The following is a 21,110-nucleotide window of genomic DNA, read 5'->3' on the forward strand; positions in this document are numbered from 1 at the left end:
GAAGTCACTCAAAATATTTGTTGAGGTACAGGTGAGGTCTTATTCTTCATTCTTTTTCATAAATACAGTCGAACCTTGATATCTTGAACCTCCTTATCTCGAAACCCTTGATGTCTCGAAATAACCTTTTCCCCTGCATTTTCTATAAAAACCCCTATGTATTTTCCATAGTTATCTCGAAATTTATTTTTCGAAAACCTTGATATGTCGAAATTTTTGCACAGAAGCAAGTTTCAGTTGTTTTTCTTTGGCAATTTTTGTAGTTAAACCAGTTCCAGGGACTAGTTTTCATGCTTCTTCTTGGAAACTTTGTGATTAGGGGATTGAAGCAAGATAATAGGGGAGTGTTGGTATGAAAGAGGTGCTGTGTTTCCCCAGGAGTTCAGAATGTTTGTGCATTTCTCTTGAACAGGTTGTCCACTTTGAAGAAAGGGGGTCGATTTTTCGCCAGTCAGTTTTCAAGTGAAAACTGAAACTGCGTTCCTCATTTACATCATTCTGTTTTTTTAATTCCTACAAAATGGCTGCTGAAAACTTTTTGAATGTGAGGAGCTACTAGTTGAAGATAAAATTTTTTAAATTTTTAGGTGAAAAACCAAGTTGAAATTGTTGTTCATTTCAAAATCTCTTCCTGTGCACTTTCGACAATTATAAAATTTCAAATCTAATAAACTATTGAAGACTACTTTATTGATCGTAATTCAAAGTGGTCTCATAGTACATATATAAATGCATATAGCGTACGTGTGTGTAATTGTGAGAGTTTCTAGTGTAATTTCTTTAGAACCTTAATAACTCAAAAACTCGATATTTCGTTTTTTTTCCCGTCCCGAGAGAATTGAGATATCGAGGTTGTACTGTAATAAACTACAAATTAAACATTTTTAGCAATTTGGGGCCCCTAAATGCGAGAACCCTAGACCACGGCCTAGTTGACCTATTCAGCGTTCAGATCCTACCTTTTTCTTTTGTTCCACTAGTTTTGCCGAATGCCTAGATAAAACAAACGGAAAATGAAACGCCTCTATTAAGTTTTCCATACATACGTAGTTTCCATGACTCTATTCCTCTGATAAATGCATTCAATATTAGAGATAAGACACTGTTCGAAGTCTGTGATGATTCTCTTTTATTGATAAAATCCCTTCCGTTTCACACATAATCGCAATACGTTAGGTACATATGTCTCAGATTGAATTGAAAATTTGTTTTCTGTAATACGAAGTATTGGATTTAAAAATCAAAATGAAACTAATACTTACTGTTTCGTTTTTCGTGTTTGTGCTGTCGATGAACCACATTACAGAAGCGATACAAGTTGGTAAGTCTTTTACATGATAGTTTTAGTTTTTGAACATAAGCTAATTTCGCAAATGTATGAGGATTGTTAATGAATAAAGATGTACTAATTGAAGTTATTTCATCGAAAAACCTTGTACTTATATATTTATGTGCATAATCTCAACTATTAAAACCAGTGCGCGTCTATCTGTGTGTCTGTAACCCTATCTCTTTTGGACTGGCAAAGTCTACGAAGTCAATACTAGTACCGTTTGATACAGGACATCCAGGGAAAGCCATTCCGCTCTGTCTCACCCCTCTAAGCCTTTAAGGGCCGGACATTCAGTCCTGAGAACATCCTCACAAGGACATCCTGGCGTATAATCCTTAAAATCCTTTATGTTCACCCGCCGAAAGCCGCGAATGGAGGTTAGCGAGCGAAACGAGCAGGGGGCGGAGCCCCCTAGTATATGATATAGTATTAGTTTTCTAGTTGAAAAACACATGCTTCGGTTGTGTTAGACCTTTCATACCTATATGATGGTTTAGGCATCGGAATGAAAGCTAATTTTCGAAATGTATAAGGATTACAATGGGGAGCAAAATTTTTGTTGCATTTATACTGGTATTAGATATTACCTTTCAGAGTAAGATGTCGCACTTGTACGGGATTTATGCTCTTCTTGGTACGTAAAAGAACAGATTGAAACAATAAATAAATTATTCATGAATGAACTATTACTTACAAAGTCGAAACTAAATGATTTTAGTGTAGTGAACTTGAAACTGTTTAAACATTCTTTAATCTCGGTAGATTCATCGTATGATCCTCACCTGATTCTCTAGATAGCTTTGTCATCTTTCTTTTCTTTTTTGATTTTTGGAACATTTGCTCTGACTAATTTTTAAGTGCATTAATATAATTTAGAGTGACTAAAGAGTACTGATGTTTTCATAATTTTGTGCTTTGCTGTCAGCTTAGTTTCAAAATAAGAGATATTTTTTTAGTAATAGCAAGACATGATGGTTTTATTCGGCTAATACACTAGTTCGACAGGTTGTAAATTGATTTGAGTTATGCTAGTTAATAAGGGAATGTGGGGCAATGTGAAATGGTGTAATATTCACTCTGATTTTAGTTCCACCTATCTAGTAGCATTTTAACAATGTAGTAACCCATGTAGTCTATTTCAGTCAAGCAAAACTACCTCTGAAAATCAAAGAATATGATAATACAAAGTCATTTTAAAATTAATACTCGTATTGTAATATTTTTCTTAAATCAAATTATTTTTGTTTTTATTCAGCGGGAAAAGTTCTTCTTTTTAACACTTTAAATATTAATTGAGACCTCCTAATGTTCAGTACAGTATTTAGTTGTTAAATATTAAGCTTATGGTGTATTCTAAATGCTTTGTACAGTTAGTCAAGTGCATGCAGGGCAAAGTGAAAAAGCTCATTTCATTTACTTATTTAAACTTTTATCCAACCATTTAAGTATTCATTTATTAATTATTTTATTTACATTTCATTATTCCATTATTTATTCATTCACTCACTTATTTTCTTATTTATTCACTATTTTATTAACTGGTTTATCCTTTCTCATTTATTAACTTATTTATTTATTCGTTCATTGTTTCATTTCCCTTTCATTTATTTATTTTCTTTTATTTACTCATGTATGCGATCAAAAATATCTTTAACAGGTAATCGAATATAAAATATTTCATTAATTTTTTTTAATTTTTCACTTGAAAAACAGTAGTGAAAAATTTCCACCTCTTTTTAGAAGTACAAATTTACTGACAAAAATAAAAAATAATGTTTTAGTGCAAGTTTCGTTATAAAATATATTGTTCGTTCTTTATGAACCATAATTTTCAGAACAAATTTACAAGTTGTACGTTTTGAAAAAAGTAAGCAATCTTAACTATTTCTCTTAGTCCCACATTCCCCTACTTTACTTGATGAATTTGCCTCCTCTTATGTCCTGTTTTTGGTTCCAGCGCTTGACTTTACACCAATGCCTAAAACAAATGATCTAGAAGAGCGCTGTTGTTAAGAAAATATACTCCAGTAAAGGCACGGTTACATCAAGCTCAATTTTACTAATAGCGATATCCCATAGGGAAAAAAACTGAATATCAGAGCACAGTGCAGCATGTATTCCATTTTGTACGGTTCAGAAGTCGCACACCATAGTTGCCAGCTTTGCCAGCCAGTCTATGGTAAAGGAAAATGGCTTATTCATAAACAGTACTCTACTATACAGACCCTACACTTATGCAAGTTTTGTCTTTTAGTATTGTCTTCTAAATCATTGTCTACATGGTTATTACATTAGGTGCAAAATCTGTTTTAGCGTAAAGTTGCTTAAAGTTTCGGTTGGGAAATAATGCATACTTAATTCAAAATACCGATAGTAGGGTAGACTGGTGCACGTTTACGCGGATTTTTTTCAATAATTTTTTTTAAAATTTATGTTTTAACTTAGGAAATTTTAGACATTGCGGTATTATGAAGCAGTAAATGGAGTCAAAATTGGTACATTCGGTTGTTGTTCAGTTTGTGTTTTCAACCCTTAAAAAAATTATTTTTGATGCCAAGTCGGCTGCGTAAATGTGGACTACTTTGGACTTAGGGTCCTTCTTTGGCCCAAATGGATAAAAAGATACAACGACCTCTGTCAACCTTCAGGGCGCATTTTTTTTCAACATATTTTGACATATTCTGCTAGAGAGCATTCCCAAGCACTCGGTTATGTATATAAAGCAGTTCTATAGCTCTGCTCAAGAAGCAACACTAGTGTTCTGCATTCCTTGTGCTAACATGTGCCTTCAAAACCTCTCAAACTTCTCCATGTAAAAGCAGTTCTGCAACAGCTAAGAGCTTTTTAAGTACCTATTTACGAGCACATTTTAATGCTCTGTGCCGTAGTATAGTTGTACTTCTCATTTCTGTGTAGATAAAAAAAATGACAATGACAACATATCTCTTTTCCTAAAAATTAAGACCTACTTTAGCCCAGCATAAAAACCTGAAAAAATCCACCAGAGAGATTTGGAAAAGTAAAGGATAGCTAAAATTAAGAATCCAAACAGGAAAAACACACACCCAAGAAAAAAAAAAAAAAACCCTGGAATTTTCGGCGACGGGTAAGTAGAGAAATTGCAGACTTAATTCATCAGGGCTCAGTTACATGGCTTTCATTATGGAAGATGAAGAGGAGTTAAAAGTTGCAGTAGGTTTAGAAAAAGGTATACTCAAATGCATCTACATATTACAAATATTGTTAAATTTATTGGAAAGTTTATGGAATTCTATTGTTATAGAATGGAATGAGCTCAGGTTTCCAAAGATAGCTTGATGCGAGAGAAGAAGGAGCGAATGTTAAGAGCATGGAGTGCGCCAAAAAGTTTTGGAAGTGACCGAAAATTTAGGATCCTTTGTTTTACGAATGGTGTTGTCTTAGTAAAATTAATCAACCTCCAAAACTTATGAAAAGATGACGGTTCTCCTTCGGTAATTTCTGAGACAATAACTAGGTATGTACACACACACATTAAAAAAAATAATAATAATAACAATAATAATTTTCCTTAAAACATATACAGTGGCTCCCAAAAGTGTTCGTACACCTTGAAATTTTGTAGTAAAACCAAAATAACGCAAAACTGAATTCGAATATGAAGTCCTTTTTTTTTTTTTTCACACCATTCCTATGCCATTCTGAATAAAACCCAGTAGTTTTTTTTCAAAATATTGCCAGATTTTATTTTTGAAATTTGTCAAAAAACGAAGAGACAGAGAAAAGATACGCCACAAAAGTCATCGTACACTGCAATATTTTCGAATAAATTCATAATTAAAATTATCATATGTGATTTTTTTTATTATTTTTGCATTGTAATGATACTATAAAGTCATTTGCGTTTAATTTTTTGTGTATTTATTCCCTAATATTCTGTTTATTATTTTAAAATGGCAGGTATGCGTAGGAAACAACAAACACGATTCGAAATTTGATTTTTTTCCCCTCACAGTAGCCGTGAATTGGTTTGAAATGTCTCTAAATTGGGTAATTTATACCATTCTATAGTGAAGTGCTTGATAAAATGCTTTTAAGACAAGAATCGGATCGAAAACAAGGTAAGAAAAGTTCAACTGGCAAAGTTAACAAAGCGTGATCGGAGGTTTACAGTTAAAAAAAGCATGAAAAATACACATTCCAGAACTGAAAAATTTCTGCGGAATTGAATGAAACACTTTACGTTTAATTTTTACCTAAAACTGTTCGCCAAGGTTTCTGATTAGCTGGATTAAATGGGATCTCTTCCCGCAGAAATTTTCTTGTTCGTGCGAAAAACAGTAAGCTTACGCTTTCCGTCGTAAAATCAATGATAAATAAGCTCAAAACGTTTTGGAACAACGTCTTACTTATAGATGAAAATAAATTCAACATTTTGGGTTAAATTGTTGTATAATTGTAAATAAAAGAAAAAAAAATGAGGAATTTAATCTTAAGAACTTAGTTGGATCAGTTAATCAGGACGGTGAAGGTGTTCTTGTGTGAGGGTGCATATGAGCACCAGGACTTAGAAATTTGGAGTTTTTTGGTGAAATAATGAATTATGCTGTTCATTTATATATTTTAAAAAACAATTTTAAACTATTAGCCCAAAATTTGGTAATCGGAAACAACTTTGTTTTTTTATCAAGATAATGATAAGAAGCACACGTTCGCATTTGGTGCCTCAAAATTTGTCCTTAAGCTTAGAAATATCTCCTCAATCGCTAGATTTAAACTTAATGGAACATATTTGGAGATATCTGGTGGGTAGCTTACGAAAATACACCATTGAAGCGAAAAGCGAACTAGAAACAAAGACTCGCAGTGCTGCTGAACACTTACTCAGAAATTGCACAAAAAAAGAAAGAAAAAACAATGAAATATATTCCCAGGCGTTTAAAAGCTGTTGTCGTTACTGCATGATATTCTACTAAATAATAACTTAGTAAAAAGTTAGATTATTTACTAATTTTTTGACAATTTTTCAAAGTGTACGAAGACTTTTGTGAGATAAAATTTCCGGCACTTTTTGGTTTTTGATTTTTAAAAAATTAAGTTTTAATGTTTTATTAAAAATTTTCATGTAGTTTTGTTAAAAATAGATCATAGATCTTATAATAAAATACCTATTCCGAAATTTTAATTCTAACCAATGGATAAGGGCCTATTTCATTGAAAGTCGTAGGTGTACGAACACTTTTGGGAGCCACTGTACGTGTGACTAAAACTTCTTTTAAATGTATTTTTCATTCAATTAAATAGTCTTTCGTACGAACACGCGTATTTCTTTGACTCAAATTAGTTCTACAACTATTTTAAATGAAGAAAACCACTTTGGGCCAAAGTAACCCAAACGCAAGGGTAACATTGGCGGAAATAAAAATCACTAATAAAGTGTAAAAATACGTGGAAATAAACTGATCGCTATTCAAAAATTAAATTAGGAGACCTCTGGATGTGTAAAACAAGTTCCACAGCTTGGAAATATGAATAGTTACAAAATTATTGTGAGAAAATAATGAAAAAATTAAAAATTCTGAGCCAAAGTAGCCCGCGTTTACGGTACTTATTTTGACACCTAGCGTGGCTCTGCTAGTGTTTTGAACATAATATCTTACCATCGTTAAAATAAAGCAAATTTATTGCAGATTGAATAGTGTATAAATTAAAAGCTGAACGGGCATGAAGACTGCACTACACGATTGTAACGTATAAGATATGAATTTGTAACTCGATTAAAAATTAAATGGTGATTTGCAAAACTAAATAGCCTGAAAATACTAAAAAGTTTTGAGACAGTTCGGAGCAAAAAAAAAGCGTCAAGGCACGTTTAGAAGTAAGACACAGTAAAAGAAAGTGCGTAAAGGTGCTCAAACGTCACGCGTCAACATGCCCCGTCTCGAAGTTTGGATTTATTTTTAACGTGCAAAAATCTTTAATAACATTTCAGTTCATACAAATACAATTCTCAAAAAAGGCTAAAATTCTGCTAATTTTTATATATTTCTTCTTCCTTAACTAAGTATTATTTATTCACAACCTTCATCATTAACCTTCCAAACGTTCAACTCAAAATTTACTCGACTTGGTAAAAAGCAGATTATTCTTTCTGCATGCTAGACCGAAGCTCTACTGATGCTCAAAAACTTGTGAGGATATTTGCTAGGGAGGAGGGAGCAGCATCTATCTGTTAGGACTGTTGGCTCTCTAGTTATAATTCGTTTTGAAAAAAGGACACTGCGTAAACGTGCCCCATGCGTAAACGTAAACCGGTCTACCCTGTTGCTGAACGTAATCATCGAATTAGGACTCATGCACTGATTTAAAAAAAAATATCATTGCGCATCAATAGCGTCTGAATGCATTTTATCAATAATTACCAGTAATATAACGGGTGCGGCATTTATCCCGGGTGTGGAAACTTTCCGGGATCTACTCTATACCCGGTTTTTAATTATTTGTTTTCGGGGAAGCTGGTTCTTTGTCAGCCCGGAACTTATGCATGCATTATGGATGGTAATTTGTGTTACACAACACTAGTTTATCTCAATTTGTCTTTACACATGTAAAAAGAAGAAAACTTTCTTCATATTAGACCTCAAAAAAGAGGGGGGGAATAGAAATTATTTTCTTGACTGGTTAAAATTGAGGTTGAGTGTATTGCATTGAAAAAGGTATTGAGATTTTTGACTTTCTGAAGATTTTAAGAGGCAGCTTTTATAAGAACCGAGGAGAAATGGAGTGTCAAAGCACACCCACCATTGTTGATTTCGCTGAAATTTTCATGGTGGATTCTCAAGATTTCAGAAGACACGTATTTTTTCTTTTCCACTAAAAAAAATTAGGGGGACCTGCAAAAATTCGTAAAGTGTTTCCCCGGAGTACAGGGTTTTCCAAATGGGCATTTAAAAAACATCTCGATTATTTCTGTGCACTGAGCATTAGCCAAAGAAATTCTTGTGCTGATTACATGGCATTCAGTAACTAAATTGAAATGTATCGTAAACTTTGTGATGGATCTTCATTGCAGCCTGACAGGGGTGGCCAAACTTTGTCGAAGAAAGTGAAAAATGGCCATATTTGAGACTTCTTGGTTCCCTGCACTGAGGCTCAACCATTGTTTTTGCATGTAACTTGTGTAATAATATGTATAAATTCTTTAAAAAGCTCATTATTGCATGACTCACCTTCAGTGTTGCCCAAAAAAATAACAATTTTTGTATCAAAAAATGCTAAAAAAACGTACTTTTCATCAAGGGCCTGTATATTAGGGTGGAGTGAAAAAAATTAGTTTTCGAAATTCGAAACTCCTGGGGTATCAAAAGTTGCCTTTTAACAGCAATAGGTAACCCTTAAAATTTTAGCTTCCTAGGATATTACCTTTAGTTTCCAAAATTGCCCCCAAAAAAGTCCAGAAGTGCAAAAAATCGACTTTCTCGATTCTTTTTACGAATTTTAAAATGCATAATTTTGGAAATGCTTGGAGGTGTAAATGTTAACTCTAAGTATCATTAATATCTCCTAGAAGTTACAGTTCAATAGAGTAATTTCTTTAAATTTTCCAAAAGTCGCAAAATAAACAAAAAATCTACTTTTTGCTTCTATTTTCACACGATCTTGTAAAACAAAAAGAGGTTAAGTGCATACAATATAAATATTTTAAACGCAGAGTCTAAGCTTTTTTATCCAGTTATATGTTTAGTTTCCTATTTAGATAATTTATTACATTACATTTAAGAACTTTTGTGAAATGTCATTATTGTAGCGTTTTATACAATAATGGTACAGTAAAATTAATAAGTACCCAACAAGAACAATTTTTTTTTTGTTACCCGTAACAAATTTTTAAATTTTAAAATTCCGTAAATCCTTTTTACCGAATTTTCCTTGAGTCCGTATTAAGTCTACTCAACTTGCAAACAGGGCCACCTTTTTTTTAGGATGGAGTACAAAAAGGGAATTTCCGAATTTCGACATGAACAAGTTATTTTCTTCGCAAGTACAAAAGAGCAAAAAAAAAAAAAAAAAAAAAAAAACATTATTATAAAACTCCTGTCGAATTATCATCATATTCTGATACAAGAATCATACTCAAAATACAGTGCAGACAACAATTATCGCGGATAAATTGAAATTATGCAGTATAAAACTTTATTAATTTCTTAACATCTAATGAGCAGCCACTTGACAAATTGGTGTTCATGGTTGCAACGGTACCAACACCAATACTGGTGTTACACGAGATATCATTCGTCGTCTAGAGTTAAAACTAAACAAACCTAAGCAGTGGTTGATTTTGTCTCCTGTATGCAAATAAACTTTCATTGATTGAGACATTTAATGCAACATTTGAAGAAGGGAACAACAAAAGGGCCTGCAAGTCTTTTTAGTAATTATATCAGAAAAACTATCCACACCTGCGAAAATCTACCATTGGTAAAATGTAAAAATATATATTCTTAGAGAATGTCCCTTCAACCAAGATTGAGCAATCTCGGTTGTGTGAGCAATCGGCAGTGAGCAATCTCGTTCACTGAGCAATGTACGCTGTGTACACAGCGCGACCGCATTTTCATTCTGATACTCTGAAAAGGTATAACGTTTAAAGACGGGCAAGCAAGTTAATAACAAGATTTTTTGAGTAATCTCCAGACTGAACAGCTTTTCAAATTTTATACGAATATGTTGTTGATGTGAGCTAAGATTTGTTCCAGCCAAAGTTTAAGAGGAATCTTTTAAGATATATATTTTTAAGCTTCACTTGCGGGCCTTTTTGTTGTTCCCTTAAAATATTGCATTAAATGTCTTAATGAATTGAAGTTCATTTGCATACTGAAGACAAAATCAAGCACTGCACGACGAATGGCACCTCTTGTAACGCCAGTATTGATGTTGGTACCGTTGCAACCAAGAACACCAATTTGTCAAGTAGCTGTTCATTAGATGTTAAGAAATTAATGAAGTTATACTAAATAATTACAGTTTCTCCATGAGAACTGTTGTATGCACTGTGTATTTTGAGTCTGTTTCTTGTATCAGAGTATGATGATATTCGACAGAAGTGGTAAAATAATGTTTTTTGTTCTTTTGTACTTGCGAAGAAAATACCTTTTACGTTTCAAAATTCGGAAATTACTTTTTTTCACTCTATCCTAAAAAGAAGGTGGCCCTGTTTGCAAGTTAAATAACTCGGACTCGCGTCAAGGAAAATTTGGTAAAAAGGATTTATGGAATTTTAAAACTTAACAAAAAATATTTGTTCTTGTTGGGTGCTTGTTAATTTTACTGTACCATTATTGTATAAAAAAAACTACGATATTGATATTTCACAATAGTTCTTAAATGTAATGTAATAAACTATCGAAATAGGAAACTAAACATATAGCGGGACAAATAAGCTTAGACTCTGCCGTTTAAAACATTGATATTGCATGCACTTAACCTATTTTTGTTTTACAAGATTGTGTGAAAATGGAAGCAAAAAGTAGATTTTTTTTTTTTTTGCGACTTTTGGAAAATTTAAAGAAATTACTGTATTGAACTAAAACTTCTAGGGGATATTAATGATACCTAGAGTTAAGATTTATACCTCCAAGCATTTTCAAAATTATTCATTTTAAATTTCGTAAAAAAAGTTCAAAACAGGTCGATTTTTTTCAGTTTTAGACTTTTTTCGGGCGATTTTGGAACCTAAAGATATTATCCTAAGAGGCTAAAATTTTAAGGGTTTCCTACTGATGCTCAAAGGAAACTTTTGAGACCCCAGGCGTTTCGAAAATAAAAACTTTATTTTTTTCACTCCACCCAACTGTATATTAGTGTACCGAGTGTCAGAACGTATGGTGACTTGAAGAGAACATTAAGTCATACAGTGGCGTAGCTAAGGGGGGCGGAGGGGGCGGTCCCCGGGCGGCACTTTTCTAGGGGCGGCAAATTGGCAATTTTGATGTGGAAAATTTAAATGTATTTTCCAAATAAGGAAATTATGGTTTTAATCTATTAAAGAAAATCTGTTCTTAAAGCACTCAAAAGGACAAAATAACTTTTCTGGGGCATAATGGACAGTTTAAGTATTCCTCTAATTTTCAATTATTCCAAGAAAGTGACACCACAAACGATGAAAAGAGCGGCTCAAGTCATTTCAAACCAAACTTTCCCAGAAAATTAATGCGTGTTTCAACACTCAAATTTATGATTGGAAGCTCGATAATAATAAGAAATTCTATACCGAACTTGAGCCGCTTTTTTCTTTGTTTGAGGTGTTATTTTATTAGAATAATTGAAAACTAAAGTAATACTTAAATATTCCATTCTGATCCAGAAAAGTTATTTTCTCTTTTTCAGTGCATTATGAAAAGTGCATAGTATTTTTTTTTTAAATCTGTTATTTAGACTGTAGACGTTAACTTCCGGAAGAGGAAAACAATGAACTTTTCCAATTTTTGTTTTAAGAAAAAGCTAATACAGGATTTTAGTTTAAAGTTTCTTGAAAGCCTGTTCGTGAAACAAAAATTTCCTTTTTTTTAACTTCAGGAAAATGGTGACAAGAGTAAGAAAAAGAGGGGGAGGTGTAAAATGTTACACGAAACAATTTATTGCTCATCACACTTCATATGTTTCAGGGTTTGCTTTGATTTCCCACTCTTTACAAGAGTTCTCTTCTTTAAACGAAGTTTAAAGGATTTCCGTTTCCTCGCTTTTGAGAGTAGATAATCTATCCGACAATTTTAGATCACATGTTAATCTGTTCCTTATGGAAGGTAAGCGAATTTCATTTTTCAACATTTGGGTTGGACCCTCAACTTATCCAAACATAGTCTAAAATGCGCTTTAAAGTATTCAGTTTCAAATAATTCCGGTTGGGAACATGTCCCACCCCCAATCTGTAGTCGAACAGTGCGAAAATGTTTTTAGGTAGGGGAGCGCTTTAATATCTTATCCCTTTTCTTGATATCACCAAAGGTAGTTTAGAAATACGTTTTTAGACCTCAATGTTCAAAAATTTCTAGGCAGAGCGCCTAACCCTACTGTTTTCTCTAACATAGCAAACACAGCCAAAAGTATATATTTAGGCATTTAATTCTGAAAACTTTCCAGGAGAAAACTTCCACCCTCTCTTCTAAAGTCTCAACATCTAGCTTAAAATTACGTTTTTAAAGCTTGGATACTTCAATATCAATTTGTGAAAACAGCATTTGAACCCTGACTGTCCTTGATTTCCTAAAGTGATCAAATATAGCCTATAATACGTTTTTAGGACTTCAATTTTGGAATTTTTCCAAGACAGATATCTTAGTCGCCCTCCCCTCTCACCTAACGTCTCAAAAGATTAAAACTGTTTTTAAAACTTCAATTTTGAAAAATTTCCGAGGAAAGAACACTTTACCCCCTTTTCCTTACGTCCCAAAGATATCCCAAAAAACTTTTCTTAGAAATTTGCGTGAGTAGGAGAGCTCCATAACCCTTCCTTCTGACAGATAGTCTAAAATAGTATTCAGCTTTAAGAATGATTTTTAGAGGGAAACTTCTCTCTGACCCCTCTTCCTCCTAACATTATAAAACAAAGCCCAAAGTCGGACGTCAATTACGGACATTTTTCAGGAGAGAACTGCTTGGCTTCGCAACATTTTTTAAGCCATTAGGGAACTTCTCAACGTCACCAAACACAGCCTAGAATTCTGTTTTGAGACTTCGGTGCCGAAAAAGTTCCAAAGAAAGAACCCCAACCTTCCCCTTTCAATCAAACCACCAAAGATACCCTTAAAATTGATTTCAATTTAAAAAACATTTCAGAGCGCTTCTCTCTACCATAACGCCTACAACTGTGTAAGTATACGCATGCAATTGCGTTGCCGAAGATAGCCTAAAATTTCATATTTCAGAGCTTAAAATTTTCACATTGAGTATCTGACCATTCCCAATTTCCTTGACTTCTTCTACGTAGCCTAAGCTGCATTTTAAAATGTCGTAAAATTTCCTTTCGTTGCCCATCGATCCCCTAACGTCAACAAAGAAACACAAAAAGAGATTAATTTTGAAAAAAATCGGAAGCAAACCCAACGCGCTCTTTCTAATAACTTTACTAAAATTTCGGTTTTTGACTTAAATTTAGCAATTTTCTCCAAGTGTGGACCCTTATCCCCCCCCCCTTTTTTTCCTTTTGAAAGTATTTAGAGAGTAATAAGGTCTTATTTTTTCTTCTATTAAATTTCTAGTTTTAATTTAAACACGTTTGACAGTTTTCTGTATTAGCTATTTCACAACGAAAGGGTGGCAAATTGAGGATCCACCCCGGGCGGCAAACACTGTAGCTACGCCACTGGCTAACTACTGGAGTTTTTGTGGGTTACCACTTTTTTTTTTTTTGGACGGAAAAAAAAAAGAAAAAATGCATATCTTCTAAAACTATTAGAAGAAACCGCTGTAAAATTTTCAGCAAAATCAAAAATTGTATGTATCTGACCTGCCTTTCTCTTATAAAAGATGCTTCTTAACTAATAAAGAAGAGATTTCGATAAGTGTTTTTCCCGGGTTAAATGGATTAAATAAGTTTTGAAGTCGACTGTAAAATTTTAAAATTTGTATATTTAATTGCATTGTAAAACGAAGACACATTGAAATTGTTTACACGTGTTTCTTTTCTTTCTTTCTTTTTTTTTTTTTACTTTTGTTAGTTACAATGGATACTTACAAAACTGATATAACTCTGGAAAGCACTTTGTGGGATTCCTCATCTTCCCTTATTTTGAAATCACATTCCACTTATTCCTATCGGACGGGCATGTCGAAGAGATTAAATATTAATGCACCAATTGGAAGTGGCCTTGTTGTAACTATTAGACTACTTGACTTCCGTCCAAACTGCATAGACAATCTCACGGTAAGTCGGAAGGTTTAAATAATTTCAATAAAAATGTGATGTGTGAAAAAGAAAAGAATTACTATATCTTCTAAAAGATATCATTTCTTTACGTAATTGTACTTTTTAAGTGAACAATTGCTAGTTTAATGCCCTAATTTTCATACATTCAATAAAACTTGCCTCCCCCTCAAATTAAAAAAAAGGAGGGGGGTGCTTTTCTACAAAAATCGGTACGTGTAGGAGGAAAACGGAGATCATATTCCGATTCAGGGGGTCAGTTTGCAGAAGACTCAGCCGGAATAGCCTCAGAAGCATTTGAGAGTTTTTTTGCTGCACAGTGTGTTTGGAGGGGGGGGGGGCATGGGGGCATGTTTTCCTTTTTGCTACATATGCACAAGATTTTGAACTTTGCACATATCTACACTGTTAAAACTACAGGATGCATTCGGCACCTTTCAGGGGAGGAACGCTTGTTCACCAGCGGCACACAATACGGAGCCGAAATCGCACCTCTAAATAGGGTGAAAAACAGGCACCTTTTAAAAACTAGACAGCCGGGGTGAAAAAAAGGAACTTTCGGAGAGAGAAATGGCACCCTTACTATAGATCCTCCTCCCCCCTCCCCCGTATTGTGTGCGTTTTTGAATACAGTTGTGTATTTTTTTTTTTCTTTTTTTAAGTTTTGTTTTGATTTATGATATTCTACGTTTTGGTAATTACAGCATTTGATCATATTTCAGAACTTTCAACATAGTTAAGAAGTGCTCATAGCTTTAATTCATGTGATCGTGCTCTAACTCAGTGTTTCTCAACCTCTTTTGACCCACGGGAGCGGTAAAAGCAAATGAAAAACTTTGCGGACCGGTGAAATCTTTATCGTTTTCTTAAAAATTCATAAAATAAATAATATGAATAATAACTCTGTGGCCGTTAAAAAACATGTGAAAAAATTCAGGGTTCTGATGGTTTTTTTTTAACAAAAAGTAATGTTAAAAATTAATAAAACAATAAGTATCTACCTCTTCACTTGGTATCAAAGATCTGTCACAAATACGTTATAATTTAAAAACGAGTAATTATTTAAAACATGTGAGAAATTATACATTTACTAAAACATGACGTATTTCGAAAATGAAGCATAGCTGTACTTATGGATTATTTACATGATGAGCCAAAAATATTCAGGGATATTACAATTACGGAAAAACAAAATCGTTTCATAAACGTTAATCAAGAGTAACAAAATAAAATGCACATAAAGTTTTTTAACCAGTTAAATAAAAAACCAAAAGGAATTTCTAACGCTATCAAGCATCAACCGCTAACGGGAAATGATTCTAACACTTGAATGAAAAAGCAAAAAAAAAAAAAGAGCTAGACTGAGAGAGTTTTTTTGTTTTTTTTCGCTAGCTTTCTGTTATAATTATGAAGCACAAGAAACATTTTTATTAAGGTTCTTTTGATGATTAATAAAAGCTGCTTATCGAGTATTCAAGAAAATAATGACAGATATTTTTAGTAGCGTTTTGAATGATGGAAATTTCACGATAGTAACGGTAAACGGGAACTAGAAGACTAACGGTTACTGAAAAGCAATAAATGCACTTTTAAACACTTAACTATGTTTGAAAGCCCTAAAAGCTACAAAGGGATCAAAAGCTGTACTTACTTGTAATTTCGGATAATTAATCCTAGAAAAGTTGTGTTTTAATCCAATAGTGTACTTCATTCAATATGAGAGACACACAAACGCAATCATTATTTGTCCGCCATATTGAGGTGGTTGAATGTATGTCTAAGGTAAAAAGCGCATGCGCAATGAGTCTTTCTGCGATTGCATGCTGTTTTGGCTCCTCTGCTCTATTTTCTGGCCTGCATTGCTCCTTCAGGCACTATGCTTTCACCTCAGAGGGAATATTTTCACTCGTCTGGAACCCCTGGTTATAACAGTGTAGTCATTCAGAATAATGTTTACGCTTATTGTAATTCTCTTTTCCCCTCCAAATTAAAAAAAATGGCTCTGGTTCTAAAAAGGGTCGTATAGGGGAAAGAAGGTCGTATTTGGAAACAAGGGGTCATTTTACATAAGAATCAGCCAGAAGAGTGTCTTTTTGAATAAAGACCTGCGATTTAACTCATATGCACAACGTGCGACATTCACAAAAGTTTTTTTTTTTTTTTTTATAATTTTTTTTACATCGCGAAATTTTTTTTGGACATAGTAATCATAGAAGCGAGTCTTATACTCTCATTCTGCACCAAAAAATTTTTTACAAACATTTTTTTTAAAAAGCAGAATAAAAAGATCGTTTTTCATGATTTTTCTAATATTTTGGGGGTGTCCCTTTTTGCGATCGGTGTCCATGATCTTGAACTTTGAACCTCTCTTGCCTACCAAAACTATGTTAGCAGTTTATATAAAGCTCCTTTCACCTCCAAAAAAAAAAAAAAATTGCTCTAAACTAAGGAAAATTGAAAAAAAAAAAAAAAAAACTTGAGGGGGGGGGGCTTTAAAAATAAATTGGTGCGTACAGGGGGAAAACAGAGGTCATATTCAGATTCAGGGGGTCATTTTACATAAGAATCAGCCGACTAAATGTCAGAAGCATTTTGAAGTTTTTTTTTTTTTTGCCGCACAGAGTAATTCTGAGTTTATTGCAGTAGCAATGGCGTGTTGCGATGAGCGTCGTCGTATGTTGTGGAGAAGTATATTCGTGATAGTGGTTCTTTGAGCACCACTCGGCAAGTTTTTCCCATTCGGTTCGAATATCCCATCAAACGATTCCCATTTTTAAGATCACTTTGCTGGATGGACACTCTAAAATGTGCCACAGTTTTAAGCGTTGTTATAATATGAAGGCTGCCAGGCGTTTTTGTCTTCAATGTACCTGTGGCTCTAAAGTGTGGTATTCAAGCGTGAATGATTTTTCTATCTGGAACAAAGTCATATCGGCCAAGTTGGAACCAAGTGCAAAATGTTCGCTAAATAGTAATCACAAAACCAACATCACGACCATATTCCTCCACAACACACGACGATGCTCTTATTTACGCCACGGCATTTCAACTACTGCAATTAACACATATACCGCTATCGATCGATACCATTTTCGCCGCCATATACCAGCCATACTCACCGCAACAGAGTCCCCGCTGCAAAAACGGGAGGTTGTTACACCGAACCCCGTTAAATAAAGAAGAAGGATTAAAAGTGCGCTTTGGATCATTTTTCATTTAACGATGTCGTACATTTTCATGTAATATTTAAAAATACGTACTATATATATATATATATATATATATATATATATATATATATATATATATATATATATATATATATATATATATAGTGATAGATGAAAAAAGTTCAACACTTGCCTGAAATCATTCAGTGTGATTCGTGATAAAAAAAAAAAAACATATTTGTGAACGATTATTTACGATTCGTCACCTATCCGAGACTAGTTGAAAGCTGGCTCATTAGGTTGCCGATATCATTTTAAGTTTTTAAGATATTCAAGATTCAACTAGAATTTTTTTTATAAGTTACCGAATCCGACTTACTACTTCTCGAGAAATTCTTCAAAATGTGAATTTTTGCAAGTAATGCACTTTCTTACCAGTCACTGTGCGGCGCGGGGGGGGGGGGGGCTAAAATTAAATGACCCAACTTTAAGTTTGTTTAGTGGCACAACTGTTTATTAAGCCAGTAGCTCAGTGGTAGCGCTTCGCACTCCCACGCCAGAGGCTCGGGTTCAATTCTCGGGTTGGGCATGGTTGACTCTGACTCAGCCTTTCATCCCTTCAGTTGGTCGATAAAATGAGTACCAAGCGTACTTGGGAACCAAACGCTGTGGGTTTCGCGTTAAGCTGACCACCTAACCGGAACATCTGCCTCACACTCCAGAGCCCCTGGTCAGAAAAACTGAGTTGAGCACAGTGGGCATTGGCCCTCACGGGCTGTCAAGCCGCAGGGTTTGGTTTTTTAAGTGACAAAAGTATTGCTCAGGAACTAATAAAATTTTGCGCACAACTTAATGAAAAAAATAGAATATGTTTGAGCGAATAAAAAAAATTAGTTCAAAATTTTGCTCCCAGAGGGCTCGTTTTTATGGGCTACATATTTATTTTACATTTACGATGGTTTTAAAACAAAGCTTGCATCAAAACATGTTTAACGACTATCATTTTCGTCTATCTTCTGGAATAGTGAGACAGAATGTTCTACAGTTGCCCACAGTATGCTCTGGGCTCAAATATTTATCGAATTTGTGTGAGTGTGTTTGCTGACACTATCTTAAGTAATAGCAAATAAAGAAAAATCTGAAACCATTTCACGACAGGAGTATTTTTTTTCGCACAAAAAATAAATATTCAATTATATTTTCAGTCTTCAATGCTTCCGCAATATTTCGAGTTCCAACCATAGGGCCGAGTTCGCAAAATTGCAGCATCTAACTCCCTTGGCAAAGAAGCATGAATTAGTTTGCTTCGGTCTTGCCAAAATGTTTCACTCAGATATATATGGAAAGATGTGGTTTTATTCGTATGAGTTGAAGTTTAATTTTGATGGGCCAGAAACTTTGAAAAATACTAATATGATGTTTAAAAAAAAAAAAAACTTTTTCAAATGGCAATATGGGATAAAGTATAGTAGTATGGGGAGTTTTTGTTTCTAATGGAACGCTACCAATGATAATTGACAACAAAATAAATTCAGATAAGTATCAAGATATGCTGGGCGGTTCAATGCCCCACTATATACATCAGAAGAATGGACATTTCAACTTTATAATTCCAACATTCATGTTGCTTGTTCAACGAAAGCTTGCGGTTTGACGCAAATGAGGTCCGTCTGCTTGATTAACCATAATGAAGACCAGTTTTTTAGCCCAATGGAAAATATTTGGTATTTGCTTGTGCATTGCGCAATCTGTTTGGAAAGAGACAGCAGCGAGGGAAAGGTATCAATAGGGTCAGGAATGCTTAAAAAATATCAAAAAAGAAACTATCTTTACTTGCTTCAACGCTGACTAATGGACTAATAACAGTCATTGAACAAAGCGGTGACTCTGTAGGATATTAACTTGTTATTTTCATTCGCAACTCCTCGACCTTTCTGAGGCAGTGGAAAGTAAAGGGATGTAAAATACCAACTTTTAAAACTTAAATATGACCAGTACAAACTGTAGGAGAGTCACTCCTCTGTTTTGTCACAAGAGACAGCATTGGTTGCCCTGGTAAGTGCTGCTGTACAGTATGATTTAAAAGAAACGGGCTGATGTGTGCATCACATGACCAGGGGCGGATCTAGAGGGGGGGGCCATGGGGGCCATGGCCCCTCCCAAAGCCTTGTGATTGTAGAACTTTTTTTTAAGAAAAAAAAGGAAAAAATATATGATGAGAAGATAACAAAATTTAACACATGTGTTATACTGAAAAAGAAGCATAAGCCTTAATTGAGAGATAAATTATGTCCCTACCCTCAAAACAAAACTTTTATTTCCAAAATTTTTCTCCATCTTTTACATCATTTCTTGATTCCAACTACAGACACTTGTGGACGATCTCTAAATGCTGCTGTTCTCAGAGTATACCTATTGTTCACAAGACCAAAGAGTGCCTAAATTTTCGTTTTTATGGCTTTAATTTCGAAACTAGGGGGAGAACCCCCTTTTTCCATGCCCTTTCCCAAATGCCTTGATATGTAGCAAAAAATTGCATTTTAAGTCTTTTATTTGGAAAAAATGTCAACGGAAACTAGCTTATCCAGCCCTTATCAGTTAACTTGCTTAAAAGCAACTTAAATGAAAATTTTAGGGACTTCAATTACAAACGATCTTTGATAGGACCCCCTCCCTCCCTAGTTTATATCGTGATGATAGCTTTAAAAGGAGGTTTTTGGAGGGGCTCACGAATTTTCCATCCCTTTCTAAAATATGTATAAAAAAAGTTAAAAATCGAAATTTTAGAGCCTCAAATGCAAAATATTTCTAGGAAGGAAGGATTCTAAGCACCTTCACTCTTCCTTAAATGTAAGCAAACATTACCTAAAGGTGCATTTTTAGGATGGACAGCTGAAGAGCTAGAAGAGCATCCCTCCTCTTCTAGCTTCTCAATGTATAATGACAGAATATTTTGGTTTCTAAGTTTTATTTTCAAAAAGTATTTTGGGGCCAGCACCTGAAACCTGACATTTCTCGGTACATCATCAAAAATAGACAAAATGCGTTTTTAGTTTCCTAATTTTCAAAAATTACTCGGCAATTTAAATTTTGAAACATTTTCAAAGGAGATTCCTAAATCCACCCCCTCACCTAATGTCCCGATACCCCGAAAATTGAGTTTTTAAAACTTCATTTCAATAAAATTTCTGGGGAGTTCGGAGTTAGTTCAAAAATTTCGGATGGCCCCTCCCAAAACAATTGGCTGGATCCGCCACTGCACATGACTTCCTTTTACTCTAATTTAATGTCATTTCCTTATTACTCGCAGTTTTAATGTGATTCAATAGTTTACTCTCTAAATGTCACCAACAGTGGCCAAATTGAAAAATTTAAATTTAAAAAAAAATTGCCAAATTTTTCGCCAAGTTGGCGACAAAACTTGGCGACCAAAAGACAGGCGATAAATCGCCAAGTGTCCTCCAAATTATAACACTACTTGAGTTTGCATCGAAATTAACACTGAATCCCCCCCCCCCAAAAAGGTGCAAAAGACCCCTTTAGAAACACCCGAATGCAACCAAAAAAGGAGGTGCAAAACTAGACTCCACTAGGAGTGTACGTACCAAATTTCATTTTTCTAGGACATACCGTTCTTGAGTTATGCGACATACATACACACATACGCACATACATACACTGTAAAAAAAAATCCGGAAACGTTTCT

At 34.2% G+C, this 21,110-nt stretch overlaps 1 protein-coding gene across 1 annotated transcript in view; it reads left to right on the forward strand.

Annotated features, from left to right (window-relative positions):
- Window positions 1–1,123: 1,123 nt before the first annotated feature.
- LOC129218711 (uncharacterized) overlaps window positions 1,124–21,110 on the forward strand; it is a 36,952-nt gene continuing 16,965 nt past the window's right edge. The window contains exons 1-2 of the mRNA XM_054853034.1: window positions 1,124–1,321; window positions 14,029–14,234. Of these exons, the coding sequence (XP_054709009.1) occupies window positions 1,246–1,321; window positions 14,029–14,234 (282 nt within the window). The 5' untranslated portion in view covers window positions 1,124–1,245. The remainder of the gene's footprint in view (window positions 1,322–14,028; window positions 14,235–21,110) is intronic.

The sequence above is a fragment of the Uloborus diversus genome, chromosome 3, assembly GCF_026930045.1.
Source record: "Uloborus diversus isolate 005 chromosome 3, Udiv.v.3.1, whole genome shotgun sequence".
Lineage (NCBI taxonomy): Eukaryota > Metazoa > Arthropoda > Arachnida > Araneae > Uloboridae > Uloborus > Uloborus diversus.